Here is a 22,342-nt window from a genome sequence, read left to right on the forward strand (position 1 = left end):
TGATCCCCAACAGCTCCTGGGTGTTAAAATAGCTGGTGAGCGTGAATGGGGAGGCTTTGGGGGTGGCAGGAGGGATGGGGATCTGTGGAGAGAGGGTTCCTGCTGGAATTGAACACTGAGCATGTGGTGAGCGATGCATCTGGTGCCCCAGGTGATGCTGCTGCTTGTCAAGGTGCAGACAGGCAGCCCCACCTGGGCCAGGCAGGTGGCTCCATGTGAAAGACAAGCGGTGGACCCCATGCTGAGTTCAGAAGGCATTTGCATGAATACACACATTCCATTATGTGTCCTGAACAGATAGAATTTGGACCTTAAAGAATGAAAAAGAACATAGGAAATCATTCATTCATTCATTCATTCATTCATTTAACAGACACTTGTTGATCACCTTGTACATGGCGAACTGCCCTAACTGTGAGGATACACAAGCCCTCTGAGCATCAGTCCTGTGAGAACTCAGCACCACTCACGGTGGAGCACGGGAACAGCACTGTGCTGAAGCCGGGTGTGAGAGCTGTCCAGGGGCTCACTGTGAGAGGACGCCTCCAGCTGGCGCAGGCAGTCTGTCCCTCTGCCTCTTCTACCGGGGCAGGGGATCCAGCTGTAGGCACAGAGGGCCAGGGCAGCCAAGGCAGACAGCACCCTCAAGGAGAGCAAACTTGATTCCTGGTACTGCTGGGTGTTCATCCCCCTGGCTATCTTCAGCCAGATGGCATAGGTTGGAGCCATCCTTGCCAAGGGGTGAGCTGACCTTTGGCCCCTGATTTCAGCATGTCCTTTGACACGGGACAAGCAGATGTCTTGTGGGAGGGCTGGGATGGAGTGCATAGAGCCACAAGTCTGTTTATGGGGGCTCCTCCTCAGTGTCCCCTGCCACCTCCTGGCTTAGGAAGGGTCATTAGAAGGGAATGCTGCTATGTGCCAATAGGCAATTTTGAACACCCTTTCCTCCTGATGCTGTGTTATTTGTGACTATCTGCTGATTAAAATAGTGCCCATTGATCCCATGTTTGTGAATATTAAAATGTATATGCCTGGGAGAATGTTTGGAAAAATGTAGACATGCTAACCATGATGCACGGTGGGATTGTGGGGGACTGATTTTCTTCCTTTAGCTCATTTGTCTTTTCTGACTGTTCTCAGTACTCATATATCATTTTTTATTAATAAAAAGATTGAAGAAAAAATATTTTGAGAAATGGTTTCTCAGTCTCCCCTCTCAAAATAAGATAGTATTGAAAATTATACCAGTAGATGGTGTTTATCACTTTATTCCTGAGAATGATCTACCATTCAGAGAGACTGCCTACTTTGTGGGTGCTCTAGGAAAAGAAAAGAAAAATCTAGAGAACTTAAAATGATTGTTAAAAAATTGTAAGTTTTTGTTGTTTTAGGGGATTACCGCTCTTCCACACATGAATAAATGTTAAAGAAATTAATTCTTCACTCTCAAAATACACACTAGTCACAAGTGGCATTGTGGGTAAGTTTTACTAAGCCTTCAGAAAACAATTAACCTTCAGAGAACAGAAAAAGAAAGCAATGCAGTCCATTTTATGAGGATAGTTTACTCTGTCATCAAAATCAGATGAGGACTGTGCTGGGAAAAAGGTTATAGACAAATCTCACCTTTGAGGATATTTGCAAAATGCTAAATACAGTATTTTCTACTAGAATTCTTCAGTATATTAAATACCTATGCATCATGTCCAAGTATGGCTTATCTTGGGAAAGCAATGATGACTTAAATCAAAGGGACTTTCAATACATAATTGGTTAAATTCACATATTAAAAGGGATAAACCATATGATCATTTCAACAGGTACAAAGAAAGTGTTTGATAATATTAGATATATACATTTCTACCTTCAAACATACAAAGCTCTAGCAAAATAGTAACAGAAGAAAGATTCCTTAACTTGGTAAGTGATATCCAACAAAATCCCACAGCAGATGTCATATGTGGTGGGAAAGTTTTGAGACAATTCTATTAAGTCAGGAACAAGGCAAGGATGCCATTGCACCCTGACTATTCAGCATTGTACTGGAGGCTCCCACCAATGCAGTAAGGCAAGAAAAAAAAATAGAAGGTCAAAGAAAACAGTCATTTGTACAGGCACTGTAGTTGTCCACATAAAAAAAATCCAAGATGTGTTACGTAAAATCTAATAGTACTAACTAATAACAGAACTCAACATAATCTCTCAATTGGAGATAAAAATACAGGAATCAGTTGAATTCCAATATATCATTAATAAGCATTTAGAAATTATAACACAAAAAAATTACACTTATAGTAGCAACCAAAACTACGTGGTACCTAGAAGTAAATCTAATGAAAGATATGCAGTAGCTTTATGGGAATAACTATAAAACATTATTGAAGGACGTAGAAGATCTGACTAAATGGACAGATACATCATGTTGGATGGGAAACAAAATTATATAAGGATTCCAGTTTACCTCAGATTAATACAAGGTATTAATGGCAATACAAATTCAAATACAGGGTATTTGGTCAAATGATCCTAAAATTTATATGAAGAGTAAAGGCAAGAATAGTCAAGATAATTTGTAAGGAGAATAAAATGGAGGGAACTTCCCTATGACCTATCAAGATTTATTATGAGTTACAACTTCCGGCCAGGATGGAGACATAGGTAGAGACACTTTGCCTCCTCTCACACCAAAAGATCAACAACAAATTTAAAAACAAAAAGTAACCAGAACTGCCAGAAAATCGAACTGTATGGAAGTCCGACAACCAAGAAGTTACAGGAAACATTCATCCAGACCAATAGGAGGGGTGGAGAGGACGTGCATCAAGGCAGGGCCTGAAGGACCAGGTGGGCAAAATGGCAGCTGTTGGCGGTCCCACATTTGCACGAGGATAAACCAGGAGGAACAGCTGGGGAGCAAGACAGACTGCACAATCTAGGGTTCCACTGTGGGGAAAAGAAAGCCTCAAAACCTCTAGCTGTAAAAACCTGTGACGGATGCGGCAGCTGTAGAAACTCCCAGCCTCACAGGAGAGTTCGTTGGAGAGACCCACAGGGTCCTAGAACATACACAAACCCACCCACCTGGGAATCAGCTCTAGAAGGGCCCAATTAGCTTCTGGGAAGCAGGGTAAGTGACTGAAAGGCTGCTGAGAGCCAAGCAAGTGGCATTGTTCCCTTTCAGACCTCTCCCCCACATGCAGCATTACAATGCAACAACCTGGGTTGCCCCACCCTAGTGAATACCTAAGGCTCCGCCCCTTCCAACCTAACAGGGGCACTGAGACAAAGAAGTACAGCCCAAATGAAAGAACAGAGATCAAAGCTCCAAAAATGGAACTAAGCAATGAAGAGAGCCAACCTATCAGAGGCACAGTTCAAAACACTGGTAATCAGGATGCTCACAGAAATGGTTGAGTATGGTCGCAAAATGAAGGAAAAAGTGAAGGCTATGCAAAGTGAAAGAAAGAAAAATATACAGGAAACCAACAGTGAAGGGAAGGAAACTGGGACTCAAATCAATGATTTGGAACAGAAGGAAGAGATAAACATTCATCCAGAACAGAATGAAGAAACAAGAATTCAAAAAGATGAGGAGAGGCTAAGGAACCTCCAGGACAACTTGAAACATTCCAACATCCGAATTGTAGGGGTGCCAGACTCAGAAGAGGAAGAGCAAGAAATTGAAAACTTATTTGAAAAAATAATGAATGAGAACTTCCCCAATCTAGTGAAGGAAATAGACTTCCAGGAGATCCAGGAAGCTCAGGGAGTCCCAAAGAAATTGGAGCTCAGGGAGACCCAGGGAAGCACACACCAAGGCACATCCTAATTACATTACCCAGGATGAAAGGTGAGGAGAGAATCTTAAAAGCAGCAAGAGGAAAGGTGACAGTTTACTACAAAGGAGTGTCCATGAGACTATCATTTGATTTCTCAAAAAAAACCTTACAGGCAAGAAGGGGCTGGAAAGAAGTATTCAAAGTCATGAAAGACAAGTTGTCCAGCAAAGCTATCATTTAGAAGGAAAGAACAGATAAAGTGCTTCCCAAGAAAGGTCAAGTTAAAGGAGTTCATTATCACCAAGCCCTTATTATATGAAGTGTTAAGGGACTTTTTTAAGAAAAAGATCAAAAACTATGAACAGTAAAATGACAACCACCTCACAACTATCAACAACTGAACATAAAAAAACCAAGAACAAAAACAAACTAAGAAAACAGGTAGAACAGGAACAGAATCACAGAAATGGAAATCAGAGGGGAGGGGGTTGGGGGAGAATTGGGTAAAAGGTACAGGGAATAAAAAGCATAAATAATAAGTTCAAAATAGACAGGGAGAGGTTAAGAATAGTATAGGAAATGGAGAAGCCAAGAAACTTATATGTACAACCCATGGACATGAACTAAGTGGGGCAGGAAATGCTGGTGGGAGGAGGGGTGCAGGTTGGAGGGGAATAAAGGGGAGAAAAAAATGGGACAACTATAATAGTATAATCAATAAAATATATATTTAAGAAAAAATTTACTATGAGTTACAGTAATTGTTACAGTAATTAAGATAGTGTGGTGTTGGTACTGAAGTAGATACTGCTCAATGGAACAGAATTTAAAAAAACTCAGGCCCATGCAATATTTAAACTTCATAAGAAAAAGTTGGCCTAACAGATCAGCACAAGAATGAACTATTCAATAAATTGAATAAATTGTGAGGAGAAATGTGTACCTCATACAATATGCACAAATAAATTCTGAGTGGATTAAAGACCTAAATGTGAAAAGCAGAACTTTAAGACTTGGGAATGTAAGACCCACTTATCACCTCATGGCAGGAAAGGATTTTTAACAACATGATACAAAAACCAATAACCATGGGACGATTGAGCAAAAAAGAAAAAAAAAACAAACGAAAGAACACAGACAACAGTGTGGTGATTGTGCCAGGAGGTGGGTGGGTGGAGGTGGAAGAGGCTATGGGGGAATATATGATGGGGGCGGGACACTAACCATAAAGGAAAAGATTGCTAAGGGTGACTCTTAAAAATTTTAATTTCTATATGACTAAAGACCCCATATAGTAAGGTAGAATATAATGCTATAGCCTGGGAGGAGATAGTGTGATCAACAGAGGATTAGAATCTGTAATATATTAAAAACTTGTGCAAATTAGCCAGAAAAAAACATACAACTGAATTTGGAGGGGGAAAAATGTGTAAATTATATGAATGAACAATTCATAGATGAAAGACCTGAATGCTCTATATACACAGAAAATATATTGACTCTCACTAGCAGTCAAAGAAATTTATATTAAAACAAGATGCCATTTTGTACTCATCAGATTGACAAAACATTAAAAGGTGGACTATTTGAAGTGTTGTCGAGGAAGTGGAACCACAGGGACTCAAACACTGCTGCTGGGAGCGAAAATTAGTGCAGGCTCGCCGGAAAGCAATTGGCAGCTTCTGGCATAGGGCCTGGCGGCTGCACTCTGGGTGTACTGCTGTGTGTGTGCACAGAGAGACATGTCTGTGGACTTTGCTGATTGCAGAAAGTGGAAAGAACCTATATGTCCATCAACAGGAAACATGGATATATAGCATATTCATGTAAGCAACTAAATGACTAAATTGGATAAATATCGAAAGCAGGATGTTGAATGAAGAGTTGAAGAATCTGTAGGATGGCACCTTTATCTGAAGTTTAAAAACACTCTGAGCAATAGAATGTCGATGCATGCATACTCATGAGATGAAAGTATGAAAACATAGATGAGACAAAGACACACCAACTTCTGAAGTACAATTAGATCTGGAGAGACAGAAGGGAAAGAGAGGGAGTTGAAAACAAAGAGGACTTTACCTCACTCTGTCTCTGAGGACAAAATGTTAAGATGTATTCCAACTGGGTGGTGGCCACTCAAGTAGAGTTTGTTATAATTACCTTCTGTTTTGTCTATACATCTCAAATGCATCATGGTGTTTAAAAAATTAATTCATCTGAGGAAAAGCACCTACTCAATCTCCATCTTAAAGTGCACAATAATTAAAAAACAAACCATTTAAACTAATTGATGTTTATCACCTCATGAATGGCCATTTAGTGTGGCGAGTTGAAGCACAGGACTCGGGGGCAGCCTGCCCGGGTCTGATCAGCTCTGTCACTCTGAAATGGTACCTTTAAGCAAGCCCCATAATCTCCCTTTGCCGTGGTTTCCTTGCATGTAAAATGCTGTTACTGCTACTGATGATGATGACAATGATGATGGTGGTGGCGGCGATGCTATTAGTGCCTGCTCACAGAGCTGCTGCAAGGATATGATGAGTTACTGTGCACAAAGCACACATAAGGTGGACTCCGTTATTGCTATGCCTGAATGTGTACCATTTGGAGAGACTAGTTATTTGTTAGATGCAAAAGAGAGTAGGGGAGGGGGTGAATAAGTGCTGTTTAAAGAAATCATGTAAGTAGATGTTGTTTTACGTGATGGTTGTTCTTCTAGTGCAGTGAGACAAAAATATCTCTCAGCTCTCCAAAATTAACCTGTTGAGTTGGAGATGATTCATCCCCCACCCAGTGACTTCACAGTTAGCTCTGATAAGTAAAATGATCGCTCACTCACTTCTCAGAGCTGGCTGTAAAATCAATATGAAAAACAAAATCACTATGTACCTCTGTTGAAACATATAAAATTCCCTTTAAAAACAAAAGCTTCATGTATCTTTCAGTTTTGATGAATATGTGGTATTGTTCTCTTGTATAATAAGATGGGCTTTTTGTGTTTAAAAAAAGGATGAAATCTAAATCTCCTTGTTAAGTGGGGGTTTTAATTGAGGCCTATTTAATATCTCAAATAAGTGAGAAATCACAGTCATTAGGGAGCCTAGGACAATTTTCTGAAAGCAGATGCATGAAAGCAAAGATAACAGGTTGTGTCTGGAATTGATTTGAACTACAGCTCTGCTACTTACTAGCCTCGTAGCTTTGAGTGAATTTCTTAAATCTGTTGTGCCTCCATTTCTTCATCTCTAAAATGGGGCTTACAGGCCCTCTCTTGCAGAACTCTTATGAGTATCTAATACATGGTATGCACTACCTTGAGCACATAATCTGTGCTCAATACTTAACATTATCTCTGACATGATCGTTTTCAATTGAGTTACAGATTGGGGAGAAACGAAGACAAGATGATATAATGAGCTAGAAAGTCTTACAGCTGCCCCTGCCAATGTTTCTTCTCCACCTGAAATAATAAGTTATTTCAAGGCCCAGAAATTTATTTCTGAAATGAAAAAAGACTTGGTCTTCATCTTGAAGATGATCAAATGCTGCTTTTAAAGTGAAATTATTTATATACTTCCGGTCAAGATGGAGGCATAGGTAAACATGGCTCATCTCCTTGCACAGCCACAGCAAAAATTACAACTCAACAACAAAACAAGTATCACCCAGAATCATCAGAAAATCAAGGTGTATGGAAGTATGACAACCAAGGAATTAAAGAAGTCACATTCATCCAGACAGGTAGAGGGGCAGAGATGCATGAAGAGGTGTGGGGACGGTCCCACGCCTATATGTGGTAGATAAAAATCCGAGGGATACCTTGGAAGTGAGGGATCCCAGCCCCACAACAGACCACCCAGCCTAGAGTTCCAGTGCCAGCAAGATAAGTTCCCATAACTTCTGGCTGTAAAAGCCAGTGGAGTTTGGCATGGTGAAAGAAACTGAGGGATTCTCAGGAGTCTTCTCCTGAAGGGTCCACAACAGACTTAGGACTTATGCATACTCACTTCCTCTGGGCTTCAGCACTGGGGTGGCAGCTGGAAAGGCACCAGTGGCATACGGGGAGAAATAGAAGTGTCTGGCATCAAGGCGAGTGCAGGGAGACAGCCTTCTCCTGGACAAAACTTCAGACTCCAGGCAGCAGCTTTTTCCCCTTTTTCTGAGCCCTCCCCTCCAGAGCCACAGTGGTGACACCATATCTGAGACTCCATCAAACTGGTTCACACAGGTTGCCCCGCCCTGGCAATTACTTGAGGCTCCACCCCATTCAACTTACCAGTGTGCTTTTCTACAATAGGCCATGCTGCTAACACAAGGAGTCAAAGCAGCTCTACCTAATACATAGAAACAAACAGAGGGGCTGCCAAACTGAGGAAACAAAGAAATATGGCCCAAATGAAAGAACAGAACAAAACTCCAGAAAAAGAATTAACAAAATGGCAATAAGCAATCTATCAGATGCAGAGTTCAAAACACTGATTATTAGGATGCTCAAGGCACTCACTGGGTATTTCACAGCATAAAAAAGACCCAGGCAGAAATGAAGGTTACACTAAATGAAATAAAGAAAAAAATACCAGAACCAACAGTGGAGTGGATGAAGCCGAGAATCAAATCAATGATTTGGAACACAAGGAAGAAAAATGCATTCAATCAGAACAGCAAGAATTAAAAAGAATCCAAAAAAAAAAACAACAAAAAACCCAAGCATAAGCCAAGGAGCCTCTGGGACAACTTCAAATGTACCGACATTCGAATCATAGAGATGCTGGAAGGAGAAGAGAAAGAGCAAGACACTGAAAACTTATTTGGTAAAACTCATGAAAGAAAACTTCCCCTAATTTGGTGAAGGAAATAATACATACAAGTCCAGGAAGCACAGAGAGTCTCGAACAAGTTGGACCCAGAGATGACCATACCAAGACATATCATAGTTAAAACGCCAAAGTTTAAAGATAAAGAGAGACTCTGGAAAGCTGCAAGAGAAAAGCAGATAGTTACCTACAAAGGAGTCTCCATAAGACAGTCAGCTGATTTCTCAAAAGAAACCTTGTAGGCAAGAAGGGGCTGGCAAGAAGTATTCAAAGTCATGAAAAGCAAGGACCTACAACTCAGATTACTTTACCCAGCAATGCTATCATTTAGAATAGAAGGGCAAATAAAGTGCTTCTCAGACAAGGTAAAGCTAAAGGAGTTCATCGTCACCAAGCCATTATTACATGAAATGTTAAAGGGACTTGCTTAAGAAAAAGGAGATCATAACTATCAACATTAAAATGGCAACAAACTCACAACTATCAACACTTGAATCTAAAAAACAAACTAAGCAAACAAGCAGAACAGAAACCGAATCGTAGATATGGAGATCATTTGGAGAGTTATCTGTTGGGAGGAGGAAGGGGGAGAATGGGGGGAAAGGTGCAGGGATTAAGAAGTAAAAATTGGTAGGTACAGAATAGACAGGGGGATGTAAAATACAGTATGGGAAATGGAGAAGCCAAAGAACTTACACGTATGACCCATGGACATGAACTAAGGGGAATGGTGGATTGCTGGAGGGGATTGGGGGTACTGGGTGGAGGGGATAAAGGGGGAAAATTGGGACAACTGTAATAGCATAATCAATAAAGTGTAATTACTCAGTGTGAGGTGTTGCAACAGTCTGAATTTATTTTCGTATAAGACGTGCCCTGCTTGACTATCATTGCTTTTGTATGTCTTTGTTCAGTGCCCTAAAACATCCGATACAGCCAAGTAATTTCCTCATGCTTGGCTCCCCAAAAAACATTTTTATTCTCACTCCAGACCACAGGATGAATGCACTCTAGGACTGAGCAGCCACCAATGGCAAAGGCAGAACTCTGTGCCTGTTCCCAGGCCTGAGCCAAAGGCCAGATTTCAGAGGCGCCCAAGCTGGAGCTGGAGCAGGGACAACTGGTCACGTGGCAAAGGGAGATGGGCTGATGTGAAATCCCCTCCTCTGCATTCCTTGTTTCTGACAATTCTGTTTTTTCTCCTTCCATCCTCCACCCCACTCCTGTACTCAAGCCAGCCTTTCACTTCCAATTCTTCTTTTTAAATAATTCATAGTCTTCGTTGGGGAATAGGGGCAGTTTGGTGATGGACCAGGCAGGGAAGAGAGAATGCCTAGGAAGGATACAGCATGTCTCTGACTACAGTGATCTACAGTGATGCTTAGCAAGCTGTGACTAGAGACTGCACTATCACCATCACAACAGGTATTTGCATTTTAAAGGAAGAACCTGTTATCCCTCAGGATCCCTAATTGGCTAAATATTTAGGGAAGGTAGGTCTTTCCACCTCACATTGCTTTGATGGAAAGGAACAGGGTTTGGATGGGAAAATGGGACACTCAGGATAAGTTGAGTTGGAGGTGCCCACCGCACAGCCTTGGGTGGCCCAGATGCTCCCCAGGGGCCCCCAAACTCATTGTGCTCAGGACTGGAGAAGCCATCTTCCTCCCTTGCTCCCAGATGCCTGTCTCAGTTGGTGGTGCTTTAATGACCCCACCCCACCCGTCTCCCCAGCCAGGAGACGGCACTCAGCGCACTCAGCGTCATCCTTGACTCATCCCGCCCCCAGCGGTCTGCTGTGCTTCATTGCCTCTCCCCGTCACCCACGGGACTAGCCAGGATCAAAATCACAGTGCGTTTAACTGTCTTGCTAATTGCTGTGGCTTCCTACTGCCTCGGGGACTATCTCAAGGCAAGTAAAAGTGTTGAAATCCATATTTCACATCATCTTATTAGAATTTTTGAAACTTTTATGGCTCATTTCTTGTCAGATCTGATTAGATCATTACTGTTACCTTTTAGATGGGTTGCAGAAAAGCCATTTTTGTGCTGTTCACTTGTGCTGGCATGATTAGCATATTGCTTTCAGTCCTCAGTTGTGTTTCTTGCAGGAATCGCTTGAAATCACTGGTCCATTTTGTGAGGGTTAGTTTAGTTAGAACTAAATAATATAATCAGTGAGTCTTTTTAACCAAGCACACATACACATATGCTAAAATTAATCAAAATTGCTGAAAGGGAACAAACAGGTGAGGGATACACTAAATACCCACCCTCCAGCCCCCACCCCAGGTTGTTAGACCTCGGTCCTTGACTTCAGCTACGAAAAGAATTCAGAGCCAAGGAACTCCAATACATGCAAAAGTTTATTTAGAAAGTCACAGGGCAAGAAGTGACTCAGGAAACAAGTTACAAAGACAAGAGAAGGACCCTTGGGGCTTACGAGGAAGAAAGCAACTATACGTGCCTTGAGGGAAGAAGGGGGTCTCTACTTGTTGGTGTGAGCTGGGGTAGGGTCATTGCAGCTGGTCCTGATGTCAGCCACGGCCTCTGTTTTGTCTGGTTTTGCTGCTCTTCTGGGCCTGAAGCTGAAACACAACTGAGGCCTAGATGTTGTCTCTCATTTGATCAAAACTCTGTCTCTGTGCTCAACAGACTCAGGGCTTTGTTCCTAAGGTTATTTGATGCTGATCAGAACCTCATTGTCTGAGGGCTTAATGCCCAAGGGAGTGGTTCTGCAAGGGCTTGTCTGGGAGTCATCTGAGGCATTCCCTGGCCCCCTTGTTCCTCTGCTACAGGGGACTACCATGTGACTAGTGACATGCCAGGGGAGGAGAGGTCAGAGGAGGGTCCACACTGCATGCCCAGCGATATGAAAGGTCAAGGGATCTAAACCACATGACCAGTGATACGCTGGGGAGGGAAGGCCCCCCGGGGCTTTCCGCCCTGCTGACCTTCCGTACCTGGCTTATCATTCCTACCGTGCTCTGTCTGTCTAACCGGCTACCGCAGGTCCTAGGGTCAGCCTGGGTGTTAATTATTAGCAAGGCTTAATTTATCCCATTAGAAAACAAGGAAACAGAATAGAGGTTCTAATATTTTCATTATGCACGCCCACTAGTGGTGCCTGGTAGTGGCAGCCGCCTTCCAAGTCATGGGGACCCCACCCACAGGCCCCACATGCTGCTTGCTTCTTATGCCAGGTGGTGGAAATCTGGGGACCTCCGGTGTTCTCAGCAAGGAGGAGTGCAGGGGATATGTCCTCAAGGCAGGTGGCTCAGTCGGAAGGTAGGGTTGGTGCTGGATTAACCCTTAGTCAGAAAAATCCATTTCCTAATGCGTCCAGGGCCATCTAAATTTTACTGTGATGCCTTTTAAAGTATCCCAAAATGCCTATCTTAATGTCTTAAAAATGGCATCATTCAAGTATGAAAGGGATTAAACCAACAAAAGGCATTTTTCATAAGCTTCTAAGCTTGATCACTTCTCTGTTGGGGGAGGCAAGGATCAAGGTTTCCAGCATGCCCCTAACTCAAAGGTCCCTTCCTAGATTTTAATTCATTGTATTTCCACCAGTGCTGTGGTTTTTCTTTAATATTCCAGCAGTAGATAAACAACAGTTCTATATGAGAAAAGGAAAATGTTTCCAGTTTGACTCCGCTTGGAGATGCAAGAACCAAATTAGTTTTTCTGAAAACCGTAACTGTGTTAGGTTTGCATTTCAAAGCACTACTTTATCATTTCTTAGTAATTTTGTTCCCATAGATGCAAAGGGACAACCGAAAACTAACGTTGAGGCAGTGTCTCCTCCGGGTGTTTTAACATTGTGTGGATATCTCTCCTGCAGACCATGTTACCCCAGAGTCAACCCCCCCCCGTCTTCATCATTTACCCAGACAACAGACGAAAAAGCAGGAAGGGAGCGGAGAGGGTGTCCATCTCCCCACGGACTCCTGGCCCCTTATCGTAGTGAAGGACGGAACCTGTGGGACGTGGCTGGTTCATTCAGCTTCTCTGAGTGCGTGTGCAGCGGGGTGGGTGCTCATAGTGAAAGTTCAAATTCAAAGTTATTTGGGAGGCTGCTCTGTCTCAAGGAGACTTGCTTGAACTTTTCTTCCAGCACTTAAGTGTAGATGATTGAGTGCCAGAAACATGGATGACCACAGATCACCCTCTGCCCAGGGCCTTTCCCTTCCCCTCCCCCTGCCCTAGGAACTCCCCTCCCCCCTTCCTTGTACCCTGGGTCTCACAGGGGTGTCCTACCCGGGGCCCGCAGGCCACATGGGGCCCAGGGTGGCCATGAATGCAGCCCAACACAAAATCAAAAATTTACTTAAAACCTTTTTTCTTGCTCATCAGTTTTCATTAGTGTTTGTGTAATTAATCTTTGGCCCAAGACAACTCTTCTTCCAGTGGGGCCCAGAGACGCCAAAAGATTAGACAGCCCATAATGGATGGTGCTTATTGAGCTCCATAGAGTGTTCTTCTCTGGGCACTGGCTCCATTCCTATCTTCTGCCAAACACTTTTAGCTAGCTCTCTTCCTGGTCGTCATCTTAAGCTGTTGACAGAAATTAAGTGATACTGTATGAGTGCTGCTATTACAGATAATTTCCTGTTTTATAATTTTGATAGTTATCCACACTCATACAAGTTTTCCACATCTTAACCAGAGGTAGAAAAGTTCCTTAGTCCTGTGAGTACGGAGAGAAGAGTTGAGTCTGTCCCCCAGCCCCTCTCTACCATGACACGTCCTGGGTTGATACTCAGAGCTCTTTTCCGGGCTGTAGCTGACAGCTCAGGGACCATCATCTTTCCTACCCATCATTTACTTTATTTTCCCCCAAATGTATTACCTTGTTATTACCATGTTGAAGCTCATCTGCCTCTTTGCTACCCACTCACCCAGCTTCCTGCTGTTTATCCCTCCCAGGTTGGCATTTCACCATCTGGGAGAGCTCAATGTTTTCTAGAAATGTAAAAACATACATCACTTGTACTATGGCAGAATGTCATTTATAGAAACATCAACTCAGACTGGCCCCCGCCCTTTCCCATGCAGGGAAAACGGCCACTTACGTTATGTTTTGCTTTCTTGCGCCAAACTAGTTCACAACCATTATTATGCCATTCTCCCAACATAGTTCTGGTACTTTTCCTTTGCTTGTGAGTGTTCTAAGGGTGCTTATTCTCAGAACACTGACGTTGTAATTCTTTCACTTGAGCTCCTCCGTCAGTCTTGGTTTAAGGAAGTCCCTGTTTGTTTCTACAAGGATGAATTTTGCAGCTTCCTCAGTCTTGTCTCATTGTGCTTGTCAGGTGAGGTGTATAATACTGCATAATCATGTTTTTAATCTCCATTCTCAGAGATCCTGAGGTACTGTAAACAATCCATTGCTTTTTATGGCTAGGGAATAGGAACTTTTGTTCAAATATGGTTAAGAGAATCATCCCTGGCAAAAAGAGTCTTCTGAATCCTTGTACACAGGCTTAAGAAGTTTTTGCCAAGACCTATTCTAGATCTCATGGTGTTTCCACAAAACAAACTGGTGCCCACTAGTTAGGCCTGTCTCCCCAGATACCTCAAGTGCACTCCCTCCTGACCTTGGCTCCTAAAGTTCACACTCTTCCTCTCAGCCTGCGGTGTTGCTCCTGGGGGCAGGTCACCAACATGGTCCCTCTGCAGGAAGCTGAGGCAGAGGATGGTAGGAAACAAGCCCAAGGTTTCCATGTGCAAAAAGTCTTTTGAATAGGACCGCCCCTCCCAGCTCTCCCACAGGGCAGACACGCTCCTTAAATCATGCATGTATGTTAGAAACAGCAGTGTCTCCCCACTCCTCCCCAACAGATCCTTGGGAGCTATAAAAGTTGTCTAGAGTGATGTCTTCAGGTTACTTCTGTCAGTCCTTCCGTTACATTTCCAGTAATGTATACCATGGGATATTGCTGTATGGAGATCTCTCTCTCTCTCTCTCTCTCTCACACACACACACACACACACACACACACACACACACTCTCTCTCTCTCTCTCTCTCTCTCTCATTTTTTCCCTAAGATCTCTCTCTCTCTCTCTCTCTCTCTCTCTCTCACACACACACACACTCTCTCTCTCTCTCTCTCTCTCTCTCTCTCTCTCTCTCTCTCTCTCTCTCATTTTTTCCCTAAGGCCCGGTACATTTGAGAAGTGGCAGGCTAAATAAAACTACACAGATATCTTTACTGCAGAACATCTCAAGACCTTTAATAAGCTACCAGGTATGGCGAATCATCAAAAGCCAGTCACAATATATAGTCATCTACAAACTCAGTGACCATGGAGCCTTCTTTCCAGGAGCATCTAATGGGAGAGTATTCCAAAGGACGCGCGGCGGGGCACATCGCAATCAGCGGGTCCTGTAATCAGCATGCAAGAAGCACTGAAGGGGGCTGCTGACTACTGGCTGTCTGCCTGAAGATGTTAGTACCGGCAGTCTAGGGTAGAGGGGGGAACTTGCTTATTGTCGTTTGCTGTTTTTTTCTTAAAGCTTTCCTTATGATTTTGATCTTTCAGGCTTCAGATGTGCTATACCTGTGACCCTGCTGGGCCCTCATCAAAAAACTTGTACCCAAATCCCTTTGGAGAGAAATAACACATGTTTATGCAAGAGAGAGGCTGAAAACGTAGGAGGGCCTGTGTGACTTGGGGAAAATCACTGGCCTGTTTCCATGCCTTTAGAAACCACCTCCTAACACTGTAGCCATCCCCACCGACCCACGTTCAAGTTCACCTCCGGAGCCCACAGAACTTCCCCCAGCTGTTGTCACTCATACCAGTTTAGGCTATTTCATGGTTCTCTATTTTGTTTCATTTGTCTATATCATACCTCCCTGCGGGACCATATTCAAAGTAGCACCCAGTTAAATATTTTGGGAGGATATCCCCTGTAGCACTTCATACAAAGCTGAACAAACAGTACATGTTCAATAATTGCAGAGAAACCAAAGGACAAAAAGAATTTGGTCCCAAAATGGCATCCCACCAGCTTTTTTAAATGGCCAGTAATGTGTGTTTTTTGCACTGTTACAATGTTTGTTATAATGGACACATAGAACAGAATAACCTAAAAGGTTAATTTTAAAATATCAGTATTTACACTATCTTGAAATTATATCTATTTATAAATAGAACTATTTAACCATGAGGTGAAGAAATACTTGCTGTCAAGTTAAAATAATATGCAAAGGGGTTTGTAGTTTTTCAAAATTCGTATGGGGCATATATGAGCAAAAGGGGTGGCGGCCACGTCTAGAGAACAACGCTGGGAATGCCGGGGGCGAGACGTGGGGGCTTGGAATCAGGCTGGCAGGGAAGCCTTCGTAAAAATACGGCTTCACCCAGCTCTTAGGGTTAAAAACCACGCAGCGCCTGCTGCAGAGCCAGTGCTCCCTTCAGTCTTCCGGTAGCTGCCACGTGTGGCCGATGGGCTAGGCTCTGGACGGACAGTGGGGCCTAGACATGTGTCCCTGCTCCCGCAGAGCTCACGTTAGTGAACACCTATTTAGTTGCCGTGTTGCTTCTGTGGAAATGCATGTTTGTTGCATTTCTGGACAGCCTCTTGAAGGACTTGATTCTCAGGCAATTTTTAGGAACTGTTTCTCCAAAGAAATGACTCATTTTTCGTTATTCCAGAACAGGTCTCTCTAGATTTCATTGTTCCCAGCAGAGCGCCCCTGCGAGGAGGCATGCGCTTACTGCAACTGGAGCAGGGCCATTGCATGGACGTCTTTATGCTTCCCCTGTGGAACTGACTTCAAAGATACAGCGCAATCTTTAGCACATCCTAAATGCCTGTAAATATTTGCCTTTGGAGGACAAATTGATGTTTTTGGAACAAAGGTTATTCACACAAAGGTCTGGTGACCGTAGTGGATGATGAGACGAGGCCGGAATGTGTCTCAAACTCTGGAAAAGTATAAATCAGGAAGTTGGGCTTTCTCATGGTCAAGAGTCAAAAGATACTCCCTTTGCACTGAGGCTGACGGGAAAATCCTGGCCAGGTCAGGGATACTTGGCTGTGAGTTGCTTGAAGATTCTATTGTCTCAAACTGGAGAGAGAGAGTTTCCTGGGGCTGTGAGAGGCCCCGGCACCCACTACTCCGGTTCTGCTCCTTCCACTGCAGTGGCCGCACTCCAGGAGGTGCCACTGGGGGCCTGCAGCAGGGAGGGGCCCGAGAGCTAAAGCAGCTGTGAAGGACCCCGGGCTGAGGGAGCGAGGCGGGGCCCGCCCGTGAGGAGCCGTGCGGGTGGAGGGCGCTCTGGGGCCTGTGTCTAAATTGTGTTTGAGTGTTTATTAAGACCTGAGTGTCCAGGGATTAATCGCTGTCCACTGAGGGAATGAGTCCGGAGTGGACAGAGGGGGTGGGACATGACATGGGGGCGGGGGGCAGAAAGGGACTGCAGAAGCTGGGGAGTGGGGCTGGCTGGCCATCCACTCTGCCTGTCACACGTCACTTCCACATGGCCACAGAGCCTTGGGCAAAAGCCCTAAGATCCTAGAGGACCTTCAACTCCCAAAGGAAAATTTCTTCGTGTTTTTTGCTTTTTTTAAGTGTACATTTGCGCTGTATTTTACTCCCTTCTTATTCTTCTGCAGTATTTCTCTGGCGCTTTACAACAGACACCATCCTATCCCTGTGCCCAGAACTGAGCTAGGTGCGACACTGCCTCTGTCCTCAGGCAACCTGCATCTCCTTGGGAAGATAATAATAGTACACATAAAAACTGTCGAGTAAGGCTGACCAGGGGGTTTAATTTCAAATGTCAGCTCCAGCTAATTGGTGACTTCCTGGGGTATTTCATCAGATCTAAGACACCATTGATTGTAAAATGCTGTTTTATGTGTTCTTAAGAGAGAAAAAGATGCTGCCAATTAAATTGTGATTGCTTTCTTATTACTTAGAATTTTTATTTTATATTTATTGAAACATCCTTTTTTAGACTTAGGCATAGTATTATTTTTAACATGTATGGCTCTTTTTTCATTTGTAAAGTGGAAAATAACAGGGAAATAAATTGGCTGTAGTTTTTCTACGCTTCTTCACATTCAAGGTGTTACCAATTGAAGCACCTTTGACTTGGAGCTGTCGGTGTCTAATTTCCCACACAGTGCGGTTTTCTATGCCACCGGGAGCACTGGTGAGGCAATATTTCTTACAAAAGTGCTCTTGACTTTTCCCCCAAATCTCTGGCTCCTGTTGTGTAAACTGATGTGCACACAGGTAACGACAACTATAGCACAACTCTCTCCTGGCAACAATGATTGTAAGATGCACCTCGGTTTCCGAGATATCAAACTGGAAAAATATACATCTTAGACTCCATGAAGTATGGATTCTGAAACTCGGTCAAAAAAAGACTACATTCTTGTCATTAAGCAATAACTCTCCTCCTGTGTAATTTGCAAAACTGAATGGTTTCCATTATAGGGAGTCCTCTGTGATCTAATAGAGTCTGGAAGGCTGTAAGCTGTATGCATGGAATGGGTCTAAAAAAGGTGAGATTTGGCCAAGACAAGGGGAGGGCACTTCCAGAGAGGGAAGAGCTCAATTTAGAAGGTTCAAGAGAGCAAACAAACATGTCATGTGGACAAGGCAGTGTAGCAACCAGGTGTGGGTGGGGTTTAGTTAGGGAGTATGGGCTATAAAAGTATGAGTTTTTGCTCTAAGAACTTAAGCTCAAATTACTGTGTTTCACTTGTAGAAAAAATAATAAATTGTTCTCATATTGCCATAACTTTCATTTCTTCCTTACCATAGGTCCTGATGTTTTTAGCTCGAAGAGCCTCGCCATCCAAGCCCAGAAGAAGATTCTGAGCAAAATAGCCAGCAAAACCGTGGCCAACATGTTGATTGATGACACCAGCAGTGAGATCTTTGATGAGCTCTACAAAGTCACCAAAGAGCACACCCACAACAAGAAGGAAGCCCACAAGATCATGAAAGACTTAATCAAGGTGGCAATCAAAATCGGGATCCTCTACAGAAACAACCAGTTCAACCAGGAGGAGGTTGTTATTGTGGAGAAGTTCAGGAAGAAGCTGAACCAGACCGCCATGACCATCATCAGCTTCTATGAGGTGGAATTCACCTTTGATAGGAACGTGCTCTCCAAGCTCCTACACGAGTGCAAGGACCTGGTGCATGAACTGGTACAGCGACACCTGACACCCAGGACCCACGGGCGCATCAACCACGTCTTCAACCACTTTGCTGATGTGGAGTTCCTCTCTACCCTTTATAGTCTGGATGGAGACTGTAGACCCAACCTCAAGAGGATTTGTGAAGGAATCCATAAATTGCTTGATGAGAACGTCCTTTGAATACCTTCCCTCCTCCTGGACTTTGCTGCATTCATGTTACAGCACCCAATGTGATCTAGGTGAGAATCAAGAAAACAGGAAGAAACCCTTGTCAAAGACACACCCGTGTTCTGTCCTTTTCATTCCTCCGATGTTGATGCCGAATTGAGCTCAGGTATTTATTCCTTGAGCTTGCTGATGAGGTCTGTACTTAAAGTCACCTTTGTTTGCAAGCCCAAAGGACATTTCATCTATTCTAAGCAGAAAGGCTGCCCTGCTCTTCAAGGAGAGCTCAGTTCATCTTGTGGAGTGGAAGGAGCCGCCCTGGACCAGGAGTCAGAGGACATGGGTTTGGTTCCCAGCTCCACCAATTACGACTCCAGTTTCTGGATCCTGGAACCATGGTATGCCCACCCGCCTGCCTCCCAGGGCTGCTGTGAGGATCAAATGAAACAATGTATGGTCACGCTTTTGAAAATACTAATGTAGGGTCTTATTTTCTCTTCAGAGTATAAGAGGGATCAGTCTGAATCTAGACTATTAAGCAGCAAGGAACAGAACAGTAGTCTGTGGTGGGCTGGGTTTACAATCTGTCTCTAGATGTGCTATTTCAAACAAATTAAAAATGAAATCTAAAGACATGAAAAAATATAGCGGCAATTGGGAAAATGTTTTTCAAGAGCTGTCATCTTTTAGATCTCAGATGTACAGATTTATGATCCTCCAGCGGGCAAGTAGAGTTTCCCACCCATCACGCAGAAGCTGAACTGTGCTCCACCTGCAGGACTGGCCTTCCCTCACCCAGGGGGCACAAGCCATGAGACATGGGGAGGGTTTGCTCTGGCATGCACAGCAGAGTCAGGCAAAAATGAACCCCTGTCTGTCTGTCTTGGCCTTTCATAGTCATTTTGTGCTGTTTTCTCTGGTTCATTAATAAATTGAAACTACCCCTCCAATAAGAGGTTTTGGAATTGTGATTGAAAAATAAAATTCCTTGGAGGTATATACAGTGTTAAGAATAATGGGATTTAAAGGAAGAAGAAAATGAAGAGTAAAACCTCTGCACTTAGACCCTGAGGGGAAGTAGCCCCAGGGGAAACCAGGTGGGGCCTGTGCCCCTGGTCAAGGGGGAGTTAGCTTATGGAAAAGAAGGGAAGGGAGGGAGAGAGAGGGAGAGAAACATCGATTGGTTGTCTCTCACATGCCTCCACCTGGGGACCTGGCCTGCAACCCAGCCATGTGCCTTGACCAGGAATTGAACTGGTGACCTTTTGCTTTGCAGGATGACACCCAACCCACTAAGCCACACCAGTCAGGGCCTCCTGCTATCTTTTCATCAGAATCTTAACAACCATCAGGATAATATATTATCTTATAATGTTGCCTGGAGGACACCACATTAAGAGACATGCTCTTCCTGCATTACCTCCTGTCCTGTGACACTTTTTTGTAAAATACCACATTAGCTCAGCCCTCTGGTTTATGCTACCCCATGATCTCTAGCAGGAGCATCAAGTGGTGGTTTCTGGGAACATGTGAAACAAATCTACAGTGGCTGTTTAGCCTCAACTGGCTCCCATGTCAACATCAGTGCAAACCATTCAGTTAAGTTCTTCAGCTACCAGCACTCAGAATTAGTTCATAGGAAGGATGTCCAGGGAGGAATGGGGAAGAGTTAAGTCATCCACTGTTCTCCATTTTTGACAAGCCTAGCCTAGTGCCTTCTCATACACTGGAGGACTAACAGTGATGCCCTGTGCACATCTGGGCTGGGGAAGTCGTCAGTAATTCGAGTAGAGCTGGTAGAAACTACAGGCAGACAGCTCCCCTTCTTGGCCTTCTAGTAGACAGCAAACACCTCAGCAGTAGCTGAATGAATTTTCACATACAGAGTCCTCAATGCCTGCCTTGTTGTGCTCATCTGATTAAGGACCGTGTTCTAGTTTGAGGGCTGGTTCTTTTTCCACTGAGCAGGGGGGCCTATCCAGAGAACTGAGAACCAAATAGAATGGGTGGAACTGTCTTCTGCCCATCTGAGACACAGCAGAGAAGAAGGCGGGATCCCCAGCCGAAGAAGATTGCAGGTTCTCCACAGCCCACAGGCCACAGCACACAGCGGTGGCAGCAAAGGAAGGCTGAGTTATGACAGTTCCTGAGTCTCTACAGGACCTGCATCCTCCTTGTTCTGCTCGGAGAAGATCAGCTCTTCCACCAGCAGGTCTCAGCAAGAGCAACAATAGAGTGTAGACTAAAACATCTTCCACGGCCTCAGGCTTCCCCACGGAGGCAGCCAAGGAGCTCTCTCTACTGCAAGGCCAGCCGGGTGTATCTCATTTATCAGTAGTAGCCAGGGGGAGCCGGGCTAGCCCTAGACACGGGTAACCCACCATTCCTCTAAATGAAGCCAAAACCAACCCTGTGTATACATTTCAACACACGGGCATATAAATTCAACTAATTGTAGAATTCTGTCAACCAAATGAAAAACTCACAAATTTTAAATACTTTACATGACAATGTAGTAACCCAAAAAGAGGCTGTTTGCGCTGAAAAAAAATGTGACAGGCTAGCAGATGGGCATTTTGCTCAGCACTCTGTACAAAATTTTCAATAAGGAGAACCCACAAAAACAAGGTTAGCATGGGCATGCCTCCGTGTCAGTGGCACCTGAAAGAAAACTGATTTCCAAACAAGCAAAAGTACAAAATCACTCCACTGACCTAGCCCTGCACAAACCAGAGAGCAATGCCTGGCTGAGCAAATCCAAGGCGGAGACAGGACTCATTCTTCGAGGGGGTGGGGGGTTGGCAGGAGCAGCTTGTCTGTCATCTGGAATCTCAGCCATCCCTGAGCACTCAGCTCTGTCCCCAGGGGGAACACCAGGGACTCGTGCTGAAGTTCCCCCCCACCCTGGTACGTGTCCTCCATGTATGCACCCTGCAGGAACACATTCCCTGCCGGCTGTGCCTGCGTGTGTCTGCGTCACTCTTTCCCTCTGTACGTCTGCCTGTGCTGGCCTTGACACCCTCAGCAGCTCCAGGTCTCTGCTCAGTGACAAATCAAAATGAAAAGACTGCTCCATCTGTGCATCTCCTCCAAACTCCCATCTTCCCCATCTGTACTTTTTTCAGAAGCAAATCAGTACACTCACTGGCTGCTCCAATGGACTTCTTGTATTCATTTATATATAAAAAGCAAGCTCAAATCAGGCCTGCACGCCCTCTGCCCCAATATCTTTCGGGCTTTTTTTTTTGTTTTATTTTGTTTTGTTTTTAATTTAACACGGTCCCAGACGTCAAGAGCAAAACTAATCCGTGAAAATTCTAGATCAGCCATCTGGCTGCCAAGACATTGCATTAGCAGGGGCTGTTCGGTAATGGACTGGGATATTGACAAGAGTTACAAATC

The 22,342-nt window shown here is 44.1% G+C and overlaps 1 protein-coding gene across 1 annotated transcript in view; it reads left to right on the forward strand.

The window, feature by feature from the left end:
• The window catches only part of TNFAIP8L3 (TNF alpha induced protein 8 like 3), a 40,105-nt gene extending 20,221 nt beyond the window's left edge, over positions 1-19,884 (forward strand). The window contains exon 2 of the mRNA XM_054565429.1: positions 18,393-19,884. Within this exon, the coding sequence (XP_054421404.1) occupies positions 18,393-18,955 (563 nt within the window). The 3' untranslated portion in view covers positions 18,956-19,884. The remainder of the gene's footprint in view (positions 1-18,392) is intronic.
• The last annotated feature ends 2,458 nt before the right edge of the window (positions 19,885-22,342 follow it).

Source organism: Pteronotus mesoamericanus, unplaced genomic scaffold (genome assembly GCF_021234165.1).
Source record: "Pteronotus mesoamericanus isolate MK-2021 breed Mesoamerican mustached bat unplaced genomic scaffold, CSHL_Meso_final contig_164, whole genome shotgun sequence".
Taxonomy (NCBI): domain Eukaryota; kingdom Metazoa; phylum Chordata; class Mammalia; order Chiroptera; family Mormoopidae; genus Pteronotus; species Pteronotus mesoamericanus.